The sequence below is a fragment of the Amphiura filiformis genome, chromosome 19 (assembly GCF_039555335.1).
Source record: "Amphiura filiformis chromosome 19, Afil_fr2py, whole genome shotgun sequence".
NCBI classification, from domain to species: Eukaryota; Metazoa; Echinodermata; class Ophiuroidea; order Amphilepidida; family Amphiuridae; genus Amphiura; species Amphiura filiformis.
This window is the reverse complement of record NC_092646.1, coordinates 50,463,101-50,486,801: the sequence shown is the minus strand read 5'-3', so window position 1 is coordinate 50,486,801 and position 23,701 is coordinate 50,463,101. Positions and strand designations below refer to the sequence as shown.

General features: G+C 36.4%; 1 protein-coding gene across 1 annotated transcript in view; it reads right to left on the bottom strand.

Annotated features, from left to right (window-relative positions):
* Nucleotides 1-22,894, bottom strand: part of LOC140140632 (cytochrome P450 2U1-like) — a 32,246-nt gene extending 9,352 nt beyond the window's left edge. The window contains exons 1-2 of the mRNA XM_072162388.1: nt 22,471-22,894; nt 15,260-15,448 (exon numbers count right to left, since the gene is read on the bottom strand). Coding sequence (XP_072018489.1) covers nt 15,260-15,448; nt 22,471-22,894 — 613 coding nt within the window. The remainder of the gene's footprint in view (nt 1-15,259; nt 15,449-22,470) is intronic.
* Nucleotides 22,895-23,701: the final 807 nt, after the last annotated feature.

Genomic DNA, 23,701 nt, shown 5'->3' with positions numbered 1-23,701 from the left:
GGAACTATCAGGGGTTACACCAAATGCGGAAGAAAATAGTAGTGTGCCGGCTCTAATGGCACATGTCGTCGCCTTATCAGGCGGTATAGTTCACGCGACACGTGACGTACGAGGATGGCGAAAATACAAGGCCGACAGCCCCATTCAAAATAGACGGTTACAAATTGAAAAACAACATACTTACAGTGGGGTACTTTGTCGAACCTCAGGGGGTTTGAGAATAATATATTAAATTTTACTTTGACACCACATAACACATTTAGAATTGTTTGTGAAGGTTTTATGTTTACGTGTTTATCCAATGGTGACGTCAAAAATGGCGATATCGCATCCGCCACCACCTGGCCATATATAGTTTAGTTGGAAGAAGTGACTACCGTGCGGTGCACACGCAGAAATCAACTTCTAATCGACGTCTGTAGATCAGAAAAAAATGCGTAGAAAACGATATGCTACTTGAAAATTTTTTTAAAAAATGTCTATAGGGTCAACAGGGGTCAAATTTGATACAACAGGGCTTAAATTCCAAAATTTCTCAGGTTTCGTCAAAAAACACGCCAAAGAAGCCTATTCTTCTGATCATAATGATTCTGCACGAGTACGAAGGCCCCCTTCTTCCACTAAACTAATAGGCCTAGGGCTTAACAAGATTTGCAACTTGGTGGTGTGAGTTCTTAAGAGGGATATCATTTTCTTTGAAATTGGGCGTGGGGGGGCTTGTAAAACCCTACGAATGAGGACTTTTTTGTGTGTTCCACTAATTGGGGACCATGCGCAAAGCGGGGACGTCCCCAGTTGTAAAACTTGGGCTAGGGCTCCCCCTAAATAGCATTACTCCAACTGGGTACTTTTTAGGTGTAGGGTGAGGTTCCCGGTTGTACTAAACTTGAGAACACACAGCTCCCCGATTAGTAGGAGTTTGGCACATAAAAGTCCCCGGTCGACACACAACTCATAAAAAAAGTCCCCAGTTGTTAAAAAAAGGTCCCCAGTCGGCACACATTACAAGTAGGGGTGGTCATGAATTTACTGGGGATCATAGCGTTTGTAGGCCTATACCAAAAATATTCAGTATTATAAATCCAAAATTGGGGGGTGTATAAAATTATTAAGGGCTTGTGACACAAAATTTTAGCGCGTTATGCGAGCATTCTTTTAACTTAGAATAAAAATGTAGAGTTATACTCGTATACTGCAACATTTGTACACATACAATGAAAATGTTCGCATGCACCGCACCCTTTCTTTGCACTTACAATCAAAGTTTGTCCACGCTTCGCGCTAGTTCAACGAATGTCAGTGCCGGCGACAAGGGGGGTTAAGGGGGTGTGTTACCCCCGGGCCACGGTATCTTTTCTTTACTTTTTACGGGCCCACTACGGTCTCTTTCGGTTACGGTTTTCTTTGCTTTTACTGGTTCATTACAGGGTATGTTTTCTTTGCTCTTTTACGGCCCATAAAAAGCAAACAAAAGTAGCGGGCCTGTAAAAACAAGTAAAAGAAACGTGAATTAACAATACAAGCTAGCCTTTGACATACAATTTCTAAAACTATTTCACATGATTATTATGTTACTGCCACAATGATGATCATCCTCGATATAATGAAGACTTCGAGAAATCAGGGAATGCAGCTTAATCGTGGGAACACAAATTGAAGATTTCCGCGCTTCGCGCGCATTTTGCCCTCCAACGTTCATTATTATTAATTTTGATTATTCAACTTAAAATTGACAATTTTTCCAATAACTTCAATCTGGTAGCAAAAGCCGGTATTTTCGAATTGCAAATTTTGGCGCGATTCGCGCGCATTTGTCCAATTCAACGGTTCAAACTTAATCATTTTAGCTTCAACTTGATATTAAATTGGCACATTTTCTGCACTTTGCGCGGAAGTTGTTCAGAGTCTATGTTCAGAGAAACTTAATCTTAATATGTCACTTTCAAATTTCAAATTTGTGCGCGCTTCAACTTTGAACATAATGTTCAAGCATTTTACACCAATCCCCGTCCCCATGTCACCAAGAAATTTACGCCCTTTTGCCCCCCCCCCACCACACATACACCCCCACCCCCACCTATGAAGTCATACACCCTCACCATCATCACTCGGATCAAAGGGGCCCGTGCGTTGATTTTACCCCCGGGCCCGTAATGGCTCTCGGCGGCACTGCCTGAACGATAATTGATTGAGTCTGTCTGGCGGATCGCGGAAGGGGGGAGTCTAAAAATTTTCATCCAGATTTAGGGGGTCATAAAAAAAAATTAAGCCAGTGATAGGGGGTCATACAAATTGACTCTTGTCACCGATATATTCATGACTTCCTTTCCAAAAAATGACATCCCCTATCGATGCGTGACATCCCCTATCAGTAAGGCCTACATACTCGTACATAAACGGTAAAGACAACGAATAAAAACGGCAACTGAGTTCAATTATATATGCACGCTTCATATGCATCATGTGTCAATAGTCCTTTTTTTTTAGGCAAACTATAGGCCTACACAAAATAAATGAATGAATTCCATTTGTTAAGCAGCTTACACCCAATGACCCCTTTTTTGGACCGGACGTAACTTACACCCAATCTCCCAATTTTACATCAACAAATTTACCGGCAAATTTAATGTGTTTGCAGACTTTTGCCCAGAAAGTTATAATTCCCTCCTCAATGACATCTAATTTTCACTCCCATTTTCTTTGGAGTCCACGCTAAATGCTCCCTCCCCCTTTTTCGGAAAAAATTCCTATACCGATAGTCTCCTGGGGCGAGTTTCTCGAGTATTTGCTAAGCAGTTGGCTAGTCTAGCCTCAAGGCTAACAAGGTCGTAAGACCCCCGGGGGGCACTCCAACTTTGGAGGTGACGCGTATGTAGGGCTGTTAAGACCCTTTTTTCAGCATCGCTGTCACCCAAAGACCCAATATTTTTTTACGAACACATGCTCTGTCACCCGAAGAACCCCTATTTTTCAATTTGATCTGTCACCCAAATACCCTTACAAGTTGAATTTGAACAGCAACTTTCATTTATCATTGATTTTGTTACTTATTTTGAAAAAACAATGAAATTTGAAGCCATTTAGGACTAGAAATTCGATTTTCGAGGTTTTTGCGGCGCTGTTTCAGCTCTCACTCAAAGATTCCATTTAAAAAAAGTCATGTTCTCACCCAATGATCCCATATTTTTTAAATTTTGCTCTCACCGAATGCCCCTTAGTGCGAAAGTGTCAGCCCTACACCTAATTTATATCCATTTCATATTGAAGTGCCCCCCACCCCTGGGGTAAGACCAGGCTTAACTGCAAACACGTTTCCCGAAGCACGGCTACCATAGCCTCGAGTCTTAGTTAGCCGTGGGTACAGGCTTATAAGCACAGGCTTCGCTAAAAATACTCAGCATTGATTTGGTAATACTTTCAGGCATATGTTTCCATAGGCCTACACCATGAAACTGAAAATAAAAACACAGTTCGCATTGAGACTTTCGCGTTACTTTGGGACCGCTCATTATTAATGCGGGGGGGCAAAAATGTTGAGCTTTATGGGTGAAAAATACCTAACTATTGCGATGAATCAATTTCATGTAACCCCCCCTATTGAATCAAACAAAATCACTTAACCCCCCCCCTCCGCGCTTCAAGCAAACTTAAATATTAATTAATTCAGTTACAGAGATTGGAATTTTGACATTGGGGTGATGGGGTGGGAAACAATTTCTTGAAGTCATAGGGAATCCAGGTCTTTTTGGCGACAAAATAAGTGTATTGTACAAATGCGCGCGAAGCCCGGGGTAGGAAAAAGAAAATATTTCTTGAGCTTGGTATAGTGAATCCAGCACATTTTGGCTGTTGACAATGTTTATAACTACAAATGCGCGTGAAGCGCGCAAATTTTTTTTTTTTTTGAAGCTAAAATGGTGACATATGGTGCAAAATGGGAACAATGTTGTTCAAGTCAAGTTAGACAATTATGTATGGCATGATTGATATTGTTACTTTATGCAAGACCTTCCAGGATTCTTGGTATTAAAAATAGTGAATGACTATTAAATTTCACATGACCCCCCTATCAGGAAAAATAAAATCACATAACCCCCTGTTTGTTAAAGTGAAAATCACGTAACCCCCTACATTTTCCCGCCCCTCCCACATTAATAATGAGCGGTCCCTTATTGGAAACATTTTGTTAGCCTAACAGGTATATCGCGAAAAAATGTGCTTCTTTAGTCTTTAGATTCCTCATTACAAAAAGTGCACGAAAATAATCAACAATAATTAATATGATAGAGGTTTCGACTTCATTTTAAGCTCCAAAAAAAAAAAAAAAGTCATTATTATTCTTTACAACTGACTCAATTCCAAAAACAAAACAAAAAACAAAAAAAACAAAAAAAAGCAACAGCAACAGAAAATCAACTATAGGTCTGCTGTATAAAATATTATTCTGGTGCGTATTAATTGCAATGAATATTATTTATAGAAGCCAATAACAAGTACAATTGGCAAATGATTTACAGTAATTACTTGATCCTGATTCATTTGCTTTTTCTTAATATGACGGATTTAAACACCACGGTACATCTTTTTCGGGAATATAATAAAATCCAGAATAGGCCTACCCCCAACAGTATAACATCCAAGTTAAAATAATGCCATGATTGATCGTATATTGAATGGCATTGGTTACATGTAAGCACTACGGCAACGTTACACACAGTGAGTGAATTGGGGCGAACTGGTCGTGATGCGAAATTTGTGTTGGACGAACCTATCTGGGGCGAATGAGTTTCGGGGTAAAACGTCTCGAATTCAAAAATATAGGAGAGCACGCCATTCCCTGACTGGTAGTATTTTTTAAAATATCTAATGTCTACGGTGAGTCGGTGACTGATATGTGACTTTTTTTCAGACTCATAAAAAATAAATAATTAATGCAAATAAAGTCATAATTATTCGGGAATTAAACGTTTCATTCGCGAATCAAACGTTTTATTCGCGAATTAACCGTTTTATTTGTGAATTAAATGTTTTATTCATGAATTAAATATTTTATTCGCGAATTAAATGTTTTATTCATGAATTAAATGTTTTATTCGTGAATTAGAATGATTTTATTCGCGAATAAAATATTAAATTCCTGAATTAAATATTAGATTCAGTCGCGAATTGAATGATTAAATTCGCGAATTGAATTATTAAATTTTCTTACAGATTAATTCGTTAAGCAAAGATATGGTGAATTTGTGTACCAGAACGAAATTACAACACATTGTCTATGGAGCAGTCTAATACACATATTCATATGTAACTCGCGAATTAGTCTGGGTTTTTTATCTCCGTCTTTCATTATAAAAACCCCATCAATGCAAGTATTGATGAGAGCCATTAAACATTTTAATAGATGTTATACATGTTCTATAAGCTGTATGTCCTATCAACGACTGCTATACCTTGTTTAGGACATTTTAAAGAAGTACCTGCATGTGCAACCATGACTGTTTCAAAATAGCCCGCCAAAGTCATGCAGGTAACGCCGAGGTCGTGCATTGAATTAGTTTGAATGAGGAATACTACGGGAACCAGTGCCTTTTGTTAGATGTCACACATGAGTGAAGTGGATAACCTCTATTCGTCACTTATAGCTAATATCATTTTTTTTAAATTTTTGATATATCGAAAAAATATTAAATATGTCACATATCAGCCACCGTAAATGTCAATTAGTATGATCGAGCATATATATTTCGCGACGCTACACCCCATCACATATTCGCCCTACTACCGGTCAGGGGATGGAATGCTCTCTTATATTTTCATGTTCCTCTTATCATTTTTGGAAGACTTTTGTGTTCATGCTTTTGATTTATTCCGTCCCTTTTTAAAAGTTTGTGTTTTCATGTTTATATCATTATAGTGTCTTTTATATTATAGTATTTTTTGGGGCGAAGCGGTATTGAAGTGAAACGTCTTGAATTTATTCCAATTCCATTCTATAGCTACTGCCGACAATTCCCAGGGCCGTGTGAACATTTTTTCACGATTTCGTCGGAAATATATCGATTTGGAGCATCACATTTCAGGATGGTAATGAGAAATTTACTATCTAGTATGTGATATCAGCAATGAGAAAAATCGTTGGTGAGGGTGAGGCTGTCGATTGCGTCATGGACCTTTAACAAAATTCAAGTGATATACTTCAGAAAGTACAAAAGTTGATGTGACAGCTATCTTTAATGCATATACTAAACAGCCTACTGTGCTACAATAATTGCCTTATTAGTCATTTTTTGTAATTTTAAAAAAAAAGTACAAAATATGGTTCAAGCATGCATTTTATTTATTCATCAATCTTTGAACAAGAACAAATGATAATTGACTTATTATCGTAATAGGTAGACCTCTTTTCTTTGCTTCGGGCCCCATGGGCCCCATAGCATGGCTGACGCATAACGTAACTAAAAAATTTTCCCATTAATAATCATCGGAGGTCAAATCAAGTCGATTCATGCAAAAAGATCCGGATAAAACTATTTTTTGACATGTAAACCATCAAAACGCATAACGTAACAAAAATTAGACCCACTCGATTTTTCCGACAGTGTAACCTCCAAAACGCATTACGTACAAAAAGTTAGACCCACTCGAATCTGTTTGTTATTTCGATATTAACTGGAGGTCAAGTCATGTCCATATATGCGAAGAAATCCGGATAAAAGAGCTTTTCCGACAGTGTAAACTCCAAAACGAATAAAGTAACAAAAAGTTAGACCAACTCGAATCTTTTTCTTACTTCGATAAATATTACCCGGAGGTCAAGTCATGTCCATATATGCGAAAAATTCCGGATAAAAGAGCTTTTCCGACACTGTAACCTCCAAAACGCATAACGTCACAAAAAGTTAGACCCACTCGAATCTTTTTCTTTCTTCGATAAATATCAACCGGAGGTCAAGTCATGTCCATATATGCGAAAAAATCCGGATAAAAGAGGTTTTCCGACAGTGTAACCTCCAAAACGCATAACGTAACAAAAAGTTAGACCCACTCGAATCTTTTTTATTTCTTCGATAAATATTAACTGGAGGGCAAGCCATGTCTATATTTGCGAAAAAAATCCGGATAAAAGAGGTTTTCCGACAGTGTAACCTCCAAAACGCATAACGTAACAAAAAGTTAGACCCACGCGAATCTTTTTCTTTCTTCGATAAATATTAACTGGAGGTCAAGTCATGTCCATATATGCGAAAAAATCCGGATAAAAGAGCTGTTCCGACAGTGTAACTTCGAAAAAGCATAACGTATCAAAAAGTTAGACCCACTGAAACCTTTTTCTTTCTTCGATAAATATTAACTGGAGGTCAAATCATGTCCATATATGCGAAAAAATCCGGATAAAATAGCTTTTCAGACAGTATAACCTCCAAAACGCATAACGTAACAAAAAGGTATACCCCCTCGAATCTTTTTCTTTCTTCGATAAATATAAACCGGAGGTCAATTCAAGTCGCTTCGTGCAAAAAATCCGGATAAAAGAAATTTATAGAGCTCAAAACTCGAAAAAACAAGTTTGTTACGTTATGCGTCGGAGTACTAAAAACACATACAAAAGGGACAAATTTTAGCATGGCTGACGCATAACGTAACAAAATTTTATTTTTGTTCCAAAGCGGTCCAAAACACCAGGAATTTGCTTTTTTCTTCCATTAATAATCAGCGTAGGTCAAATCAAGTCGATTCATGCAAAAAAATCCGGATAAAGCAAACTTTTAGACATGTAAAATCGTCAAAACGCATAACGTAACAAAACGTTAGACCCACTCGAATCTTTTTCTTTCTTCGATAAATATTAACTGGAGGTCAAGTCATGTCCATATATGCGAAAAAATCCGGATAAAAGAGCTTTTCCGCCAGTGTAACCTCGAAAACGCATAACGTAACAAAAAGTTAGACCCACTCGAATCTTTTTCTTTCTTCGATAAATATTAACTGGAGGTCAAGTCATGTCCATATATGCGAAAAAAATCCGGATAAAAGAGTTTTTCCGCCAGTGTAACCTCGAAAACGCATAACGTAACAAAAAGTTAGACCCACTCGAATCTTTTTCTTCCTTCTATAAATATTAACTGGAGGTCAAGTCATGTCCATATAGGCGAAAAAATCCGGATAAAAGAGCTTTTCCGACAGTGTAACCTCCAAAACGCATAACGTAACAAAAAGTTAGACCCACTCGAATCTTTTTCTTTCTTCGATAAATATTAACTGGAGGTCAAATCATGTCCATATATGCGAAAAATCCGGATAAAAGAGCTTTTCAGACAGTGAAACCTCTAAAACGCATAACGTAACAAAAAGTTATACCCCCTCGAATCTTTTTCTTTCTTCGATAAATATAAACCGGAGGTCAATTCAAGTCGCTTCGTGCAAAAAAATCCGGATAAAAGAAATTTATAGAGCTCAAAACTCTAAAAAACAACTTTGTTACTTTATGCGTTGCAGTACTAAAAACACATACAAAAAGGGACAAATATAAACCGGAGGTCAAGTCAAGTCGATTCGTGCAAAGTAATCCGGATAAAAGAAATTTATAGTTGGTCTACTTTAAACATAAGATCTCTGAAGTATTCGTTATTTTTTAAATTTGTATATAGAGGACAAATATGGCATGGGCCGAGTTTTGACTTGAACAGAAGGAGGGACGACTTCCAACATTTTGAATTTTGAAGAATTTGTTATTTTTGAAATTTTTATTTCGGGGGACAAATTTGGTGTGGACGAGATAGCATGGGCCGAGTTTTGACTTGAACAGAGGGAGGAGGACTTCCAACATAAAATCTTTTAAGTATTTGTTATTTTTGAATTTTTTTTATTTCGGTGGACAAATTTGGTGTGGACGAGATAGCATGGGCCGAGTTTTGACTTGAACAGAGGGAGGGAGGGCTTCCAACATAAAATCTTTCAAGTATTTGTTACTTTTGATTTTTTTTTCGGGGGACAAATTTGGTGTGGACGAGATAGCATGGGCCGAGTTTTGACTTGAACAGAGGGAGGAGGACTTCCAACATAAATCTTTCAAGTATTTGTTACTTTTGAATTTTTTTATTTCGGGGACAAATTTGGTGTGGACGAGATAGCATGGGCCGAGTTTTGGCTTGAACAGAGGGAGGGAGGACATTAAACATAAAATCTTTCAAGTATTTGTTACTTTTGATCATTTTAATTTTTTTGTTACGTTATGCGACGAGCAGCAAAAAAGTTGTCCCTTTTCCTTAGTGCCAAACGGGTTTGAACGCATAACGTAGCAATTTGTTATGTTATGCGATTTTGTTACGTTATGCGTCGTTACAAATGTCTATTAACAAGTTACAAAGTAACCACTAAAGAAAAAAACAAAGCAGGATACTCGCAATATTAATTTTGGGTATCTCAAATGGAAATCTGTTACTTTTTGTTGAACATTGCAAAAAAGACAAGATTCTTGGATTTTACTCTCAATCGTCCATTGATATTTCTGATCCTGATAATAATATAGAACAACTCATCCCAACTTACCCAATATTTTATTGAAAAGTATACAATTTTATACCTCAAATATTTCAAGCACAATCTAAGTATTCCAGCCAGAATAGATACTTTGATTAAATCATATACATCAAACATGTTTTACTTCTCAAGTATTTATGATGTCTTGCTGTAATATTATTTCCAGTTCAAAGATGCATGCAAAAGCATTCAAAGGTCACTTTATGACTGTGCAAGTTATCTAGGTTATTCTATTCTCAGGAACAAATAACATAACATGTCTGATATCATGATGTTCCATGAAGTTTGCTCTTTAATAAACAAAATATGGATTCGTACCAATCGTTTTAATACAACCTGTATATCTCGCATGTAAATGTAGGCCTATGAATTACATTCCAGACAGATGTCCAAAAATACATTTCTAAATTTTGACCTCTGCATTACCTTTGACCTGACCCCTGTAAAATGTTCCCCTGGTCATGAGATTTGTTGTCACCGAGTTTGAGCCCCATACCCCTTACGGATGTCGAGATAATGCAATTGTAAGATTTTACCCCCTTAATGACATTTGACCTCAATTCTTTGTTCAACTTTTAGACATTAGCTAAAGCTGATGCAGGTATGCACGTGACGTCATTGTGTTATGAAATTTGTGGAAGAAGAAGCATTTTTATTGAAAATCACATTTTGGTCATAATGACCTTTGGATGGTCTTTGACCCCGAGTTGGTCATGTAACATTTGTGTCCCACCCATTGGTCCTTGTGACCAAATATGGTTACATTGGCCTAAAGCATAGGCCCTATGGCTACGATGGCTCATTACAAGTTTGACAGAAGAGAGAAAGAACTGTCCAAAAACTTGAATATTTCAGTATTTATAAGGCAGTTGCAGTTCAAGCAGTATAGCATGAAATTGAAGATCATAAAAGGCCATATCTGCCCCAGCTACTAGCTAGGCCTACTAGAACTACATCCCATGGCTAAGATTATTGGGCACTTGCAGTATAGTGTTTCTAGAATAATTATTTGTGAATGTAAACTGTGATCCAATTTATTTGAAATGATTTACTTACTCCTTTATAAACTCTTGTGATCTATGTTAGTTATCAGCTAGTATCACAGTAGCCAACTAATATCCTAGTTTCTTACTCACAACATTGAGGGCTTTTAGGCATACTTTTTATTAGTATATAAAAACAATATAATGATATAATTAAAAAATGCATACACAATAGGCCTACATTATATTTAATGGACCTACATTTATATTGCAATTTTGTTCATCATAGTTTATCACAAGGTAGTCTTGTATTCAGTATTTCTGTTTTGTATTTTACTCAGATAGCTAAATATGAATTGTTTTGTATTTAGAAACACTTTTCTGCAGACTTGACATGATTCTGTTTAGAAAAATCTAAAACAATGTCACCATATGAAAACATTTTAAGCATTTTAAGACTAAAAATAGAATTGTTACATTCAGTTTCCTCCAATTTTTAGACTTACAATATCATTTTCAGGAAATTTATTAGGGGAAAATACTGTCTAGAAACACCAATTTTATGCAAATTCGTTACACCGCCCGAATCTACCATTTATTGTTTGGAGTAGACCAATATATCCTCAAAATGTTGACATTAAAAAAAAATCAATATTTCAGATGTATATTTTCATAAAAGGGCTTTAAAAATTACCTTTTTTTTACATTTTTTAAAAATGCTAAAGAGGGGTAACATTGATGACCCCCTCCTGAAAACCCAAGACCCCAATCATTACAATTTTAAGTTCAATATTACAAATAAACTATGGTCTTGACAAATATTTCAAAATAAAATCCAATTGAGAAGTTGCTGATAGAAAAATAACTTCATAAACTTTTCACAGCAATGTTCCTGTGTCAAAAGCCCCATATTAGGGGGTACCCATATCTCCCTACCCAGGGTGGTCAGATGGGTCTAGTCAGGCATGTGAAAATATGTCATCCAGTACATCAATCTTACAAAGTATGAACCGATTTGGCCAACCTTAATGTTCCCAGATTTTGTCATATTGCCTGCATCTCTCTGGCATGGACAATTAATAGCGTTGTTAGTCCTGACTCTCTGACACTGTCTAATGAAATTCTGAATATTGACTCGTTTGTCATCATTGAGCAATTTCAAAGCCTATATCATACCAAAAACATTGTAAAATTTACGTAGCATTTTTAAAATGACAAAGGCTGTGTAAGCCTATGCGTATTTGTTACATAGTTCATTACGGTTGAAATGTAGTTACGGAGTCGAAATGTCTCTAAAATAAACAAATTTAACACATACCCGGCAAAGAAATTATATAAACTTGAAATGACAACTTTCTCAGTGAGACATACCGTCGTTTTATCTTTTCGGTTTCGGTTTTGGTTTCAGGTTTTGGTTGCGGATCTCATTGTTATTTTGAAGTGTTAGCATAATAAGTGTGAACAATCCTTTTATTTTAGTCTTTTGTTGACTACAGAAAAGTTGAACGAAGATAACTTCTGTTTCGGTTTCGGGAGTTTTTTTCTGACATGAAAAACGTGAGATGAGAGGGTTGATGCTAATCTAGACAAAAGAAGTGTCTAAAATTCGCGATAAATTGTACGGCTTCAATTGACTTGCGTGTATAGGCACTTCAGCCTAGGCGGGAGTAGCTCGTGAAAATAGCCCAGCGTACAAATATACATTAATCACTAGTAATCAGTGTTGCCAAAAATTACGTATACTTGTTCGTGCAATCGCGCAAAAATCGGTCATATGATTATGTAGAGATGAAACGGGGAATTATTTTCGTCCCAAATACACCTTAAAACTTCATTCTACAAATCATATACTTTAAAAACTTGCTTGATTTATTTGTTGTTAATGAGTTATGTACGTTTTACAAAAGTGTTGTTGTTTCAGCCCTCTTTACAACATAACTCAAGAACCACAGGACCTACAAACGTATATCTGTGATATTTGGATTCTTCTACACATTCGCTATGAAATGATCAATGCAATTTTTGCCAAAGCTCACTACCATTCGTAAGATGCTGTGAACTCATAAGAAACTTATTCAATTGTCCACATTGCACAGTTTTACGGTCTACCGCTTCAGAGGATGAACTCGACTAGCCAATCACAACGCATAAGTGAGCTAGCGCGATTAGCATAAAATCACATCACCATATCGACTTTACACCCCATGCGTAAAAGCTGGCAACCAACTTATTTTAGTTAATTCGGGCATGCTGCACTCGAATATTAATAATATTAAAGGACCAATCAGTGATTTGCTCATCCGGACGATCGTAAAAATCGTCAAAATTCAGATTTTGGCACCTTTGTCATTGTCATAGATGTGCTAGTGGTTCAGCCGAAAGCCGCGTATTTAAGACATTTTACACGAATCTTTAATTTAAATACTGACAGTATCTAAATTAGCTACATGTATTTGAATGGGGCTTCAATTTCGTCAGTATTGCTGTTTTCTTCGTTTTTTGCTAAATTTGTTATTTCAAAAATACCAAATGAAAATTTGAATGACTTATTCTTCACTTTTAAGCAATGCATAAACAATTTAATTTTTTTTATACTTCCGCTGGGATCACTGAATGGGTCTTTAATTAAAAGCAGCATTTCCAGAAGCTGATTAACATGATCAAGCACTTTACAAAAATATTAAATATATACAAAACAGAACACCTGAATCATGAAAGAACAAAACAAAGAGGCTTACAGCGGTAATCAGTACAGATGAGTTTTTCGGTTACTCTTGAAACTATGTAGTGTATATTTTTGGATAACATAACAAAAATCAATTCGTCAGTATCTTTTTTAAATTAATTTTCAAAAAATAGATAGGGCCTAATGGTTTTTAGATATTAAATGGTGTTTTTTTTTTTAATTTTGGTGAATTTTCTCAAAGTTGATGAACATTGGCTAAACATTTATATCTAGTTTTTGAAAATTAATAAAAATATTACTGAAGCTAGTTTTTAGCTATGCTGTTCAAAACATTTCAAGAAAATCAGATTTAAGAAAAACTACAACTTCAGGCCTATAACAATGCAGGATTTTGTTGTGTAATTGTGGGTTTGGTATTTATTTCAACATGTTCAAATTGGAAAATATGATATTGGACATTTCGACTTCGGCATATTTAAATATTTTCAAATGATGGCATACAAGTTATGTTTTCATTTGAAGACTGAATTCAGCTACAAAACATGCTATACGCCATTTTCAAACGTTTTGAGTTAAAGCCACCAACATCTTTCCTATAGCTTTTAAAATGGACACCTTACTTTAAAAAAAAAGCCAATGTAAAATATTTTGATATACAGCATGTATTTTATTTTACTTTTTTGTATTTGTTACATGAGTTATAATGATAGTTTCATAATATTCCCTCTTAAAGGCCTATTCAGCGATTTGCTCATAGTCATCACAATTCAGTTTTTTATGTTAGTGAGCATAGATGTGCTATTATATAGCCTGTTGGTGGTTTAAGCCGAAAGCTGTATAATTTGAGACAAAATATAGGACATTTAACACGAAATTGTGATATCTGTAATTAAATAGAGAACTTAAGTAGGTCTACTCTCTAAATGTAAAAAGAGTGAAAAACTCACTCCCCAAAGAGTGATTCACTTATAAAACCACTCAAAATTGAGTGAAATGTGTTTTTTAAACTTTAAAACCACTCAAACAAGAGTTAAAACTACTCTAAAAGAGTAAATTTCAACTCGTTCAAGGAGTTAAATGAAGGACAACACATTTTTAGAATTGTCTTTCATTCAACTCCTTAAAAGAGTTAAAATTTACTCTTAAAGAGTGGTTTTCACTCTTTTTTGAGTGGTTTTAAAGTTAAAAAAACACATTTCACTCTTTTTTGAGTGGTCTTATAAGTGAATCACTCTTTTCGGGAGTGAGTTTTTCACTCTTTTACATGTAGAGAGTAGTTAGTTGAATGGGGCTTCAACTTACTCAATACTGCTGTTTTCCTCTCTCTTTTTTGAGAGAGTAAAGTGTCTTTAAAATGACTAAAAGTTGGACAAAAATGAGGATCGAAAATTTGGCTTTGCCCTCTCACACAAAAATCCTGGGTAAACTACTGCACGAGCCTCTGGCTTTGGGTGTTTACACACTCGCCCATTTGGCGCCCCGATCAGCTTCCCAGATGCTGAGAAGCATGTGATACAAAATCGACTGATGACGGTGTTTTAAATTACTTTTTATGAAAAATTCAAAGACGTACATTTGACTGACAGTTCATAGTTATTATTTTTGCCTGTAACCTCGCTTGATTGACATTTTCTCATTGTCTCTAGTTATGATCTATAATTGGTCGGGATTTTCAGGTGTTGGACTTGGGCTTATTGAGCAAAGTAGCATTTGAAAGAATGACGTGTGTTTTAAATATTTTTTTTTTTTTTGCAGAATCAGGAAGAAGAGATATTCTAAATTCACAAATACACTGTTGCCTTTAATTTTATTTATGTTAAGTTGTTATTTGGACGAATATGAAAGTGTCATGCCAGATGTTCCATAGGAAAACCATAGCGCGCCCAACCATGATTTCTCTGTGCACTGGGCCGTGGAGTTGGCTGTGTACTGGGAAATGCAATGAATAAGTTTGAAATGTTCCAAATCACAACAGTTTAAAACAGTTGCTAACCTAATCCTGTTACATCATCACTTTTACGGCGAATAGTAACATGCTCTACGCACTTACCGTGACTACCGAAGATTTCGGCTTCTAAGGCGTTGTTGTATCCCTTATTGCTCAGCGCAGGGTCATTCAAGCCTTCTTGCATAATAGAGAAGTCGTTAATAACCACAACAACCAGTCCGAATAAATCAAAGCTGTAAATCTTTCCATATTTGTGTCCAAGTCGTGTCACTATCATATGCAATTCTTCTCCTTTGTACATATACCACAACAATTGAGGGAGGAAACCTACGATTGGGAAACGCCATGGTCCCGGTGGCAAATTGCGTGGTTTTTGTATCCACCACGTAACCATAACAACCACCAACACAAGCAATATGATTGACTTAACATTCAACCAATCGATTAAGCTACTATTAAGTACCATTTTGAACACTTTTGCCCGAAATCTTGATCAAGTTTCATTCAAAACTGTATGTGTCAACTATGCTACGTGGTGATATCATTAATGACACCTGCGCAAAAGTACATGTACTTTCGCGACCTGTACAGCGTATACAATATTACCAACATTAAAATTACGTTAATATTAAAGCCATAATGTACGGTTTTATTATATGAAATTGGTTTTTTTTTCAGGCTGTAAACGAACCCTGTCGCTAACCACGTGGATTTCAAGATGCACCGTCAGACGCTGCTGAGTTTAATACAAAAGAAGCTGAATTTATACTTATTCACTGCAATTACAACGCTAGCCGCAGTTAGCTCCACTTCCAAAATAAGCTGAATTTATACTCCGTCGCTGACGTTTTGGTATTTAACCACTGGTAGCTCGCTTTTCACAATGCAACAAAAGGAATTCTATCTGATTGTATTGGTCGACCAATCGCTAGCTCTCAGCGATGTAGTATTAATTCAGCTAGCATAGTCAAAATCCTATTGATTGGGACAATAACTTGATAAAAAGCTAATTTTGCTATTTTGATGAAAAGCGCGCGCGCCAAGCGGGCAAAATTTGGCAATTTTACCAAAAATTAGCCTAAAACACTGCGTTTTTTAGACAAAAAAGGTAAATACACAGGGCAATTATTGCTTTATTTTTCTTTTCTATTAGGATTTTCAGAGGGGACGTTAAACCCTTGGACAAAAAATTAGGAGGGATGTGCCCATCTTTCTCCGTCTACATTTATGTTAATCGATGAGAAATCTAATGCAAAACTGGAGGGTTGCATCTTAGAAGTACTGTTGATCCAGTCAATAAATAAAATCGAAATTTCAACTTCATGGCTTCTTTATCAGCTTTATTGTACTATAATGTCTTCCTGCATATTTACAATGATATTCATTAAATTCTGAAGAAAAATGTATGAACAAAATTTTTACACATGTCATTGTTAACTTCAATACCTTTTACTCAGCCCATGTTTATAACTAAGAGACAATTAATCAACCATTGGGATGTTGATGCATATTTTTTTTGTGATTGAGGCAATTGCTACTACCTATGTCCAGAGTATTATTCAAGTTTACTTGGTAACAAAATCAAATATTGTTAATTTCAGTCATTGCGAATTTTAATGAGTGACCATGTAAAAAAATGTGACAAGTTTCTTTTGGCGCTTAACAGTACTGAATTGAATTGGAATAGAAGAGCACCAAAAATATTGATTCCAATTCAATTTTTCTTTCCCATGTAGCAGAAAGTTTAATTTAATTCATTTCCAGTTCGATTAACTGTTTCGCAAAATCATTTAGACGAAATTCCAATTCATTTTTTCAACACTCAAGGTTATGCCCAAATGTACTGAAAGAAAGCGTATAATTCAACAAGTATTAAGCAATGGAGCATGTCTCCAAACAAAGGATTCGATCTAGTGTGCCATACTTTGTTATAGTCTGTACAGTAGAATCAGTAGAAAGGCATAAATTAGTACAATTGTTAGTAAGCTAAAAATAGATCATTATCTGTTTGTTTGTTTGTTTGTTTGTTTGTTTTTTTGGGGGGTTTTTTTTCTTCTTTTTTTTTCATTGTTGATTATCGATTCGATTTTCATTTCAGTTTCTTATATACTATTGTGTGAAGAAGATAATCACTGTGTTTGAAGTTATGAAAAGTGTACAAAAGAAATGTTTAAATTTCGCAGTGCAATATTTACGAGCAGAGAAATCGAGCATGCCAATCTACAAAGACGTGGCTTGGCTATTTTTGCTGTGAAACAATATATACCATCGAAATATTTACATTCGACATTACATAAGGGGCGACTATCAAGTGATATAAACAACATCGATTCATGTCCTTATCGCATGTAGGAGGATCGATACAATGCTAGGCCTATATAACTTTTAATATAAGCTAGTTACTTTAAGGGATCTAAAATGAGCGTTTATTGCGTTTCGACAGTATTTTTGTGGGACATGAGAGCACCTCAGACCTATCGAATTGCATTCTGAATACGAAGCATGTCTTTCTGATATCAAATAATTTTCATTTTTGAAAATCACAATATAATACAAATTTTATGACAAATTATAAAAATTTGATATTTTTCAAATTTTTGATATATAAAGTCCTCGAAGTAAATTATATAAATCTAATGATATATTCTTGAAGTGTATGTAGCAGGGAGGAAAAGCCGACGATCAATTGATTGAAAATGTTGACCTTTTATATTGAAGATATGGATTTTTTCCCAAAAAGACCTAATTTATTCTGGTGTTTTGGGGGAAAAAATCCATATCTTCAATGCGAAAGGTCAAAATGTTCAATTGATCGTCGGCTTTTCATCCCACCTACATACACTTTAAGTATAAATCATCAGATTTATAAAGTTTACTTCAAGTACTGTTAAATATCAAAATATCAATTTTAATGATTTGCCATAAAATGTGCATTAAATTGTGAATTTCAAAAAATCAAAATTATTTGATATCAGAATGACATTCTTCGTATTCAGAATGCAATTTGATATGTCTGATGTGCTCTAATGTCCCAAAATAAATACTGTCCAAACGTTCATACCCCAGCCCTTAATTGAAGTAATTTTTACTCGAAAAAAATTGAGAATAGAGAGAGAAGAGAGAGGGGAAAGAGTGTGTGGAGAAGTTAAGGGGAGGGAGAAAGAGAAACAGATGGGAGAGAGCATTGGAAGTGGAAAGGGAAGGTCAAGAGTGGAGTAGAATAATGTTCGAATGTAGGGAGAGGCGAGGAGGGGGATAGAGGAGACACTTGGGACAGGGAAGAGGAGGTTATACTGGGGTGATATGATCATTTTTACGTTTTTTAACAATGAGTCGGGCGGCAGAGTTTTGGATCCTCTGGAGGCGGAGAATTTGATCAGAAGGACCAGCCAAAGCGGAATTACAGAAATCAAGGCGAGACGTGATAAGAGAGTTAACAAGACACGACGTCGCTCTCTCAGACAAATATGGACGGATTGTGCCAAGTTGTCTCAAGGATAAAAATAGAGAGTGACATACATCTCTTATATGGTAAGACATGGACAGCGTTTGGTCCAGCCGAACACCGAGGTATTTAACAGATTGTTGGAAAGATATGTCAGAATTCAAAACCTGGAAGGTATCATCTTCTTCTCTGTCAACTTGTTTTATGCGAGAGGATGTACCAACGGTTAAGATCTCAGTCTTGTCAGTGTTTAACATATGTTTGTTACTATTCATCCAACTCAAGATGGAACTAATACATATTTTTTGAATAGAAGATTATGGTGAGCTCAAAATTCATGGGAGAGTCAGATTACGAGACTTCCGTGTCGTCGGCGTACTTGTGGAAATTACATTTGTGCATGGTAATAATTACTGATAAAGGCTGAGAATAAAGAGTGAATAAAACCGGCCCAAGTACGGAACCTTGAGGGACTCCGTACTGTAATGGAAATGTGTCCGAAACCACTCCATTAATATTAACAGATTGAAACCTCTCAGTCACGTATGAAGTGAACCACTTTTAAGTACTTAAAAGTACAACTCCTTGGACACCGAAAGTGGTCGCCAGCCGCTCAATGAGAATAGAATGGTCGAGCGTATCGAACGCGGCGCTGAGGTCAAGGAGGGCCACGAGAAAAACTTTTTCCACACCAGTGTTGTTAAGAAGGCCGTCCAAGACACTCAGCACCGCGGTCTCCACGCTATGGCCTTTTCAGTACGCAGATTCGTGAACTGCAATGGGCGCATCCAGATATTTTTAGTTCTCCTCCTAAAGAAGACATGGGAAAATCTGAATCTTTTTGACAGATCTGACCTCGTAAATCATAAGACAAATGAAATAAGAAAAAACAAGGGAAAGATCATAGCCAGCAGTAGTACATAGAGTATCATGGCTACGGATTTCATCACAGTCTTACCTTAGCACGCTGGTAAGCAGCGTTTGAGATGGTGTTAATCGATAGTCGATAACCGATAATCAATGATCAATCAGCTATGAATATTTAATTGGATTTTTAAAATAATGATCACGGACTCTCATGTTCAAAAGTGTGTGTGTGGGGGGCGGTGTATACCCCCCTCGCATGTTGGTGCTCGCAATTGCTGAGGACGGCTTTTTACCCCTAAAGAAGACATGGGAAAACTCAAACTTTTTGGGAATCCCATGTCTTCTTTAGGGTAGGTGCCGTTAATTTCTGTAATAGCCCACGGCCTGCCCACCCCATCTCAACTTCATAATGGAGAAGCTTTTCCCACCACGCTAGTAGATGCCATTGTTAAGTAGTGTTTGAGTTGGTGCGGTGGGGGAGGAGATATAATTGGAGATCGTCGATAACCGATAATCAATGATCAATCAGTTATCATGGTTACCAACGTTCAGTTAAACCCAAACACGCAAATGATAATCAAGGAATCGCTAAGGATGATTTCCTTCTGGGGGTGAGGGGGAAATTGATAATCGATAATTGATTATTGATTATCGATAATCAATTATCATTTATCGATAATTAATCATTAATTTATCCATATTCAATGTTACCACTACTAACTTTCAATATTTCAATATATGTGATGGGATCAAGCAAAATCAGTCGGAACTCGGAAATATCAACTTTTCATTTTCTTATAGTAGGTACAGGGTGTCCCTCTTTTTCTCCTATTTCTAACAGTAAGTCCAGTTGCAAAGATTTATAACCTAATCTAACTTTATTCAACTACCTGGATGATTGAGAATATTCATAGATAAACTATTTCTGAACAGTTGATTAAATATATTTTAATCTTATTTTTGAGGTGATATACAGGGTGTCCCAAAAAAGAGGCCCCTCATTGCGCCCTCTTTTTCTCCTATCATTGAATAATTATAATAAATTAACCAAATATACTATTTTAGCAATTGCGGCCAATCTGCAGACAAATTAAAGCTGAAAAAAGTTCAGCTAATTAATATGCAAAATTGATGCCAATAGAAAACCGTACATGATATCAGGGTGCGGTTTTTTTCACACACATATGTATACAAAGTTCTTTCAATTGATAACAAAAAATACACAAAAAAGTAATTAATTATGCAAATTAGCTAATTACAGCTAATTATGTATTCATGATATTATTATGTAAATTAGGCATGAGTAATTTTGGGTTTTTTTTTTCAATATTTAATGAAAGAATCTGCAATGAATTACTTTAAGGGGCTACTACACCCATGTGGTAAATTTGTGACTATTTTTGCATTTTTCTCAAAAATAATTACACACTGGTAACAAAAGTTATGTATATTATTGGGGCAAGGAATCCAATTACTGCACTGAAATTTCAGTGACTCAAGACTAGCGGTTCAGTATATATGATAGGAAACGAGGTACATCCTAGCGGTACCATATTTCTGATCATAAATAACAAACCTCTTGTCTTGGGTCACTGAAATTCCAGTGTAGTAATTGGATTCCTTGCCCCTATAATATACATAACTTTTGTTACCACTGTGTTATTAGTTTTTGAGAAAAATGCAAAAATAGACACAAATTTATCGAGGGGTGTAGTACCCCCTTAATATAATACAAAAAATACAAACTTTGACATTTTGACGGTGTCTGGGATAGAATTTTCATTTTTTCTGTAAATATGGTGTGTGTCACCATTGCTCAAAGCCAAATCCGAAAAGTAAAAATAAAAATTCATTTGCAATGAGACTTTAAATTAACATTTTGTTATCTGGATTAACATGGGAAGACAAACGGTAAAAGGAACAGCCACTCCACTATATCGCGTATACAAAAATGGTGTGGCCTTGGATACACACAATGGCTTAGAGCTATTGTGGTTTGGAATATTACTCCCTTTAAACTCACTTTAGGAATGTAGAAGTGATGTTGTAACATGATTAACTACAATAGCAATAGGTTTAAATATTTTTTGTATATATCACCCCTGCACTACAAGCAGGTTGCACTCATCATACCATGATGAGAATAGCACATGCTAATATTTGTCACCGATTCTGTAGAAAATTGTGTGTCCGCTATAAAGTTACATTGTATCACTTATATACCAGACTGTACATTTATCACAGAATTAACAACTTTTTTAGCATAACGTTATATACTGTTTACTCCGCATTTTCCGTTTCCCCTGCAGCTGACGAGATCCCATATATCTGTGGAACGAAACCGGTCCTACTGATTCAGATTAAAAAAGGTTCTTGGGATGTTTTACTATAGGGGCCTACTATCACGAGGTCTTGTATCATCTAATATCCGTAACAGCGCCATGAACTGGTCTGAATTATATAACAACCTCGTTTATACTCTGACATATACCATAAAGCATGTATTGCTAATATGTGACCCGTTACAGCGAAAGGTACCTTATGTCGGCTGCTACAAGTGTTTCTTTTTCCCCAATGTTGGCAGAAAATATCAAACAATAATGACAATCTGAAGTGGCGGTCATTTCAAATCATCTACAAGTCAACGAGGTTCAGGACAGCTGTTTTGCACGGATCTTGTTCATTACAGTGCACTGGTAATCAAGGGTGTCTCTGATTGAGGTGTTCCTAATCCTGTCCCTTCTAGTAACACCCAGGATTTTTCTGAGACAAGCCATTTCAAATACCAGAAGTCGCTGCTCATCACGTTTTTTGATTGTCCAGGCTTCAGAGGCATAGGTTGCTATAGAAAGCACCAGTACTTTGTACAATTCCAATTTTGTTATGGTGGATATTTCTTTGGATTTCCAGATGGGGTTGAGTTTTTGCATGATGCCCATGGCCAAGCCAATTCTCCTTTTGATGTCCTTCTCGCTGCTTGCCTTTTCAGTGATCACTCCACCTAGATAGATGAATGATTCCACCTGCTCAAGGGTGGAATTTCCAATGGATATGGTGGCTTTTGCTGTTTCTCTACCAATCACCTGGACTTCGGTTTTAGCGATGTTTATGGTCAGACCAAACCTCATGCTTTCATTGTGTACTTTGTCGACTAGAGTTTGGAGGTTAATTTCAGAGTCGGCCAGTAAAACAATATCATCGGCAAATCTCAGGTTGTTGATGAGCTGTCCTTGAATTGTAATTCCAATGCCGACATCTTCAATAGCTAGGCGTAGGACCAGTTCCAGCAAGATGTTAAACAGCTGGGGGGAGAGAATGCATCCCTGTCTGACTCCTGTTTGAGTGGTGAACCAGTTTGTCAGCTCTTCATTCACTCTTACTGCACTTTTAGAGGTGTTATATAAGGCTTGGAGAAGTCTAACCATTTTTCTAGAGTAGCCTAGGTGGTCCATAGCCTTCCAAAGACCTTCTTGCCAAACAGTATCAAAAGCTTTTTGATAGTCGATGTAGCAGCAGTATAGTGGTTTCCCTATCTCCGTGCATTTTTCAGCCAGTTGTCGTAGCGAAAACAATTGGTCTACTGTACTCCTGCCTGCTCTAAATCCTGCTTGAGATTCTGAGAGGATCTCTTCAGTTTTCTTCTGGATTCTAGATTGGATGATCGAGCAAAATACTTTCCCTGCCAAGCTCAGGAGGCTGATACCTCTGTAATTTCCACAGTCCATTTTATCCTTTTTCTTAAATATGGGGACAATGATTGCCTTCCCCAGTCCTCAGGAATTACTTCAGACTCCCATATCTTGTTACAGAGTTTTAGAAGAGCATTACATCCAGCTTCTCCTGCTGCCTTGATTTCTTCCGCTGATATACCATCTTCTCCTGCTGCTTTATTTCCCTTGAGGCGTTTGATGGCCAGTTCCACTTCAGATTTGAGAATGTGGGGCTCTATGTCTTCTGTTGAAGTACTTGGTAGAGACTGTAAGATACTTGTATCGGATGGGATGGGTTGATTATACAGCTCTTCATAGTTTTCTTTCCATCTGTCCTTTATTTTCTTGTCATCGGTGAGCACCTCGCCACCTTTGTCCTTTACACCTCTCATACGAGTAGATTTTGATCCAATGATGGTCTTGATGGTAGTGTAAACCTCTTTGGTTTTCTTTGCATCATTTGCATGCTCCACATCTTTGCACAGATTTTGAAGCCATACTTCGTTGCACTCTTTACACTTC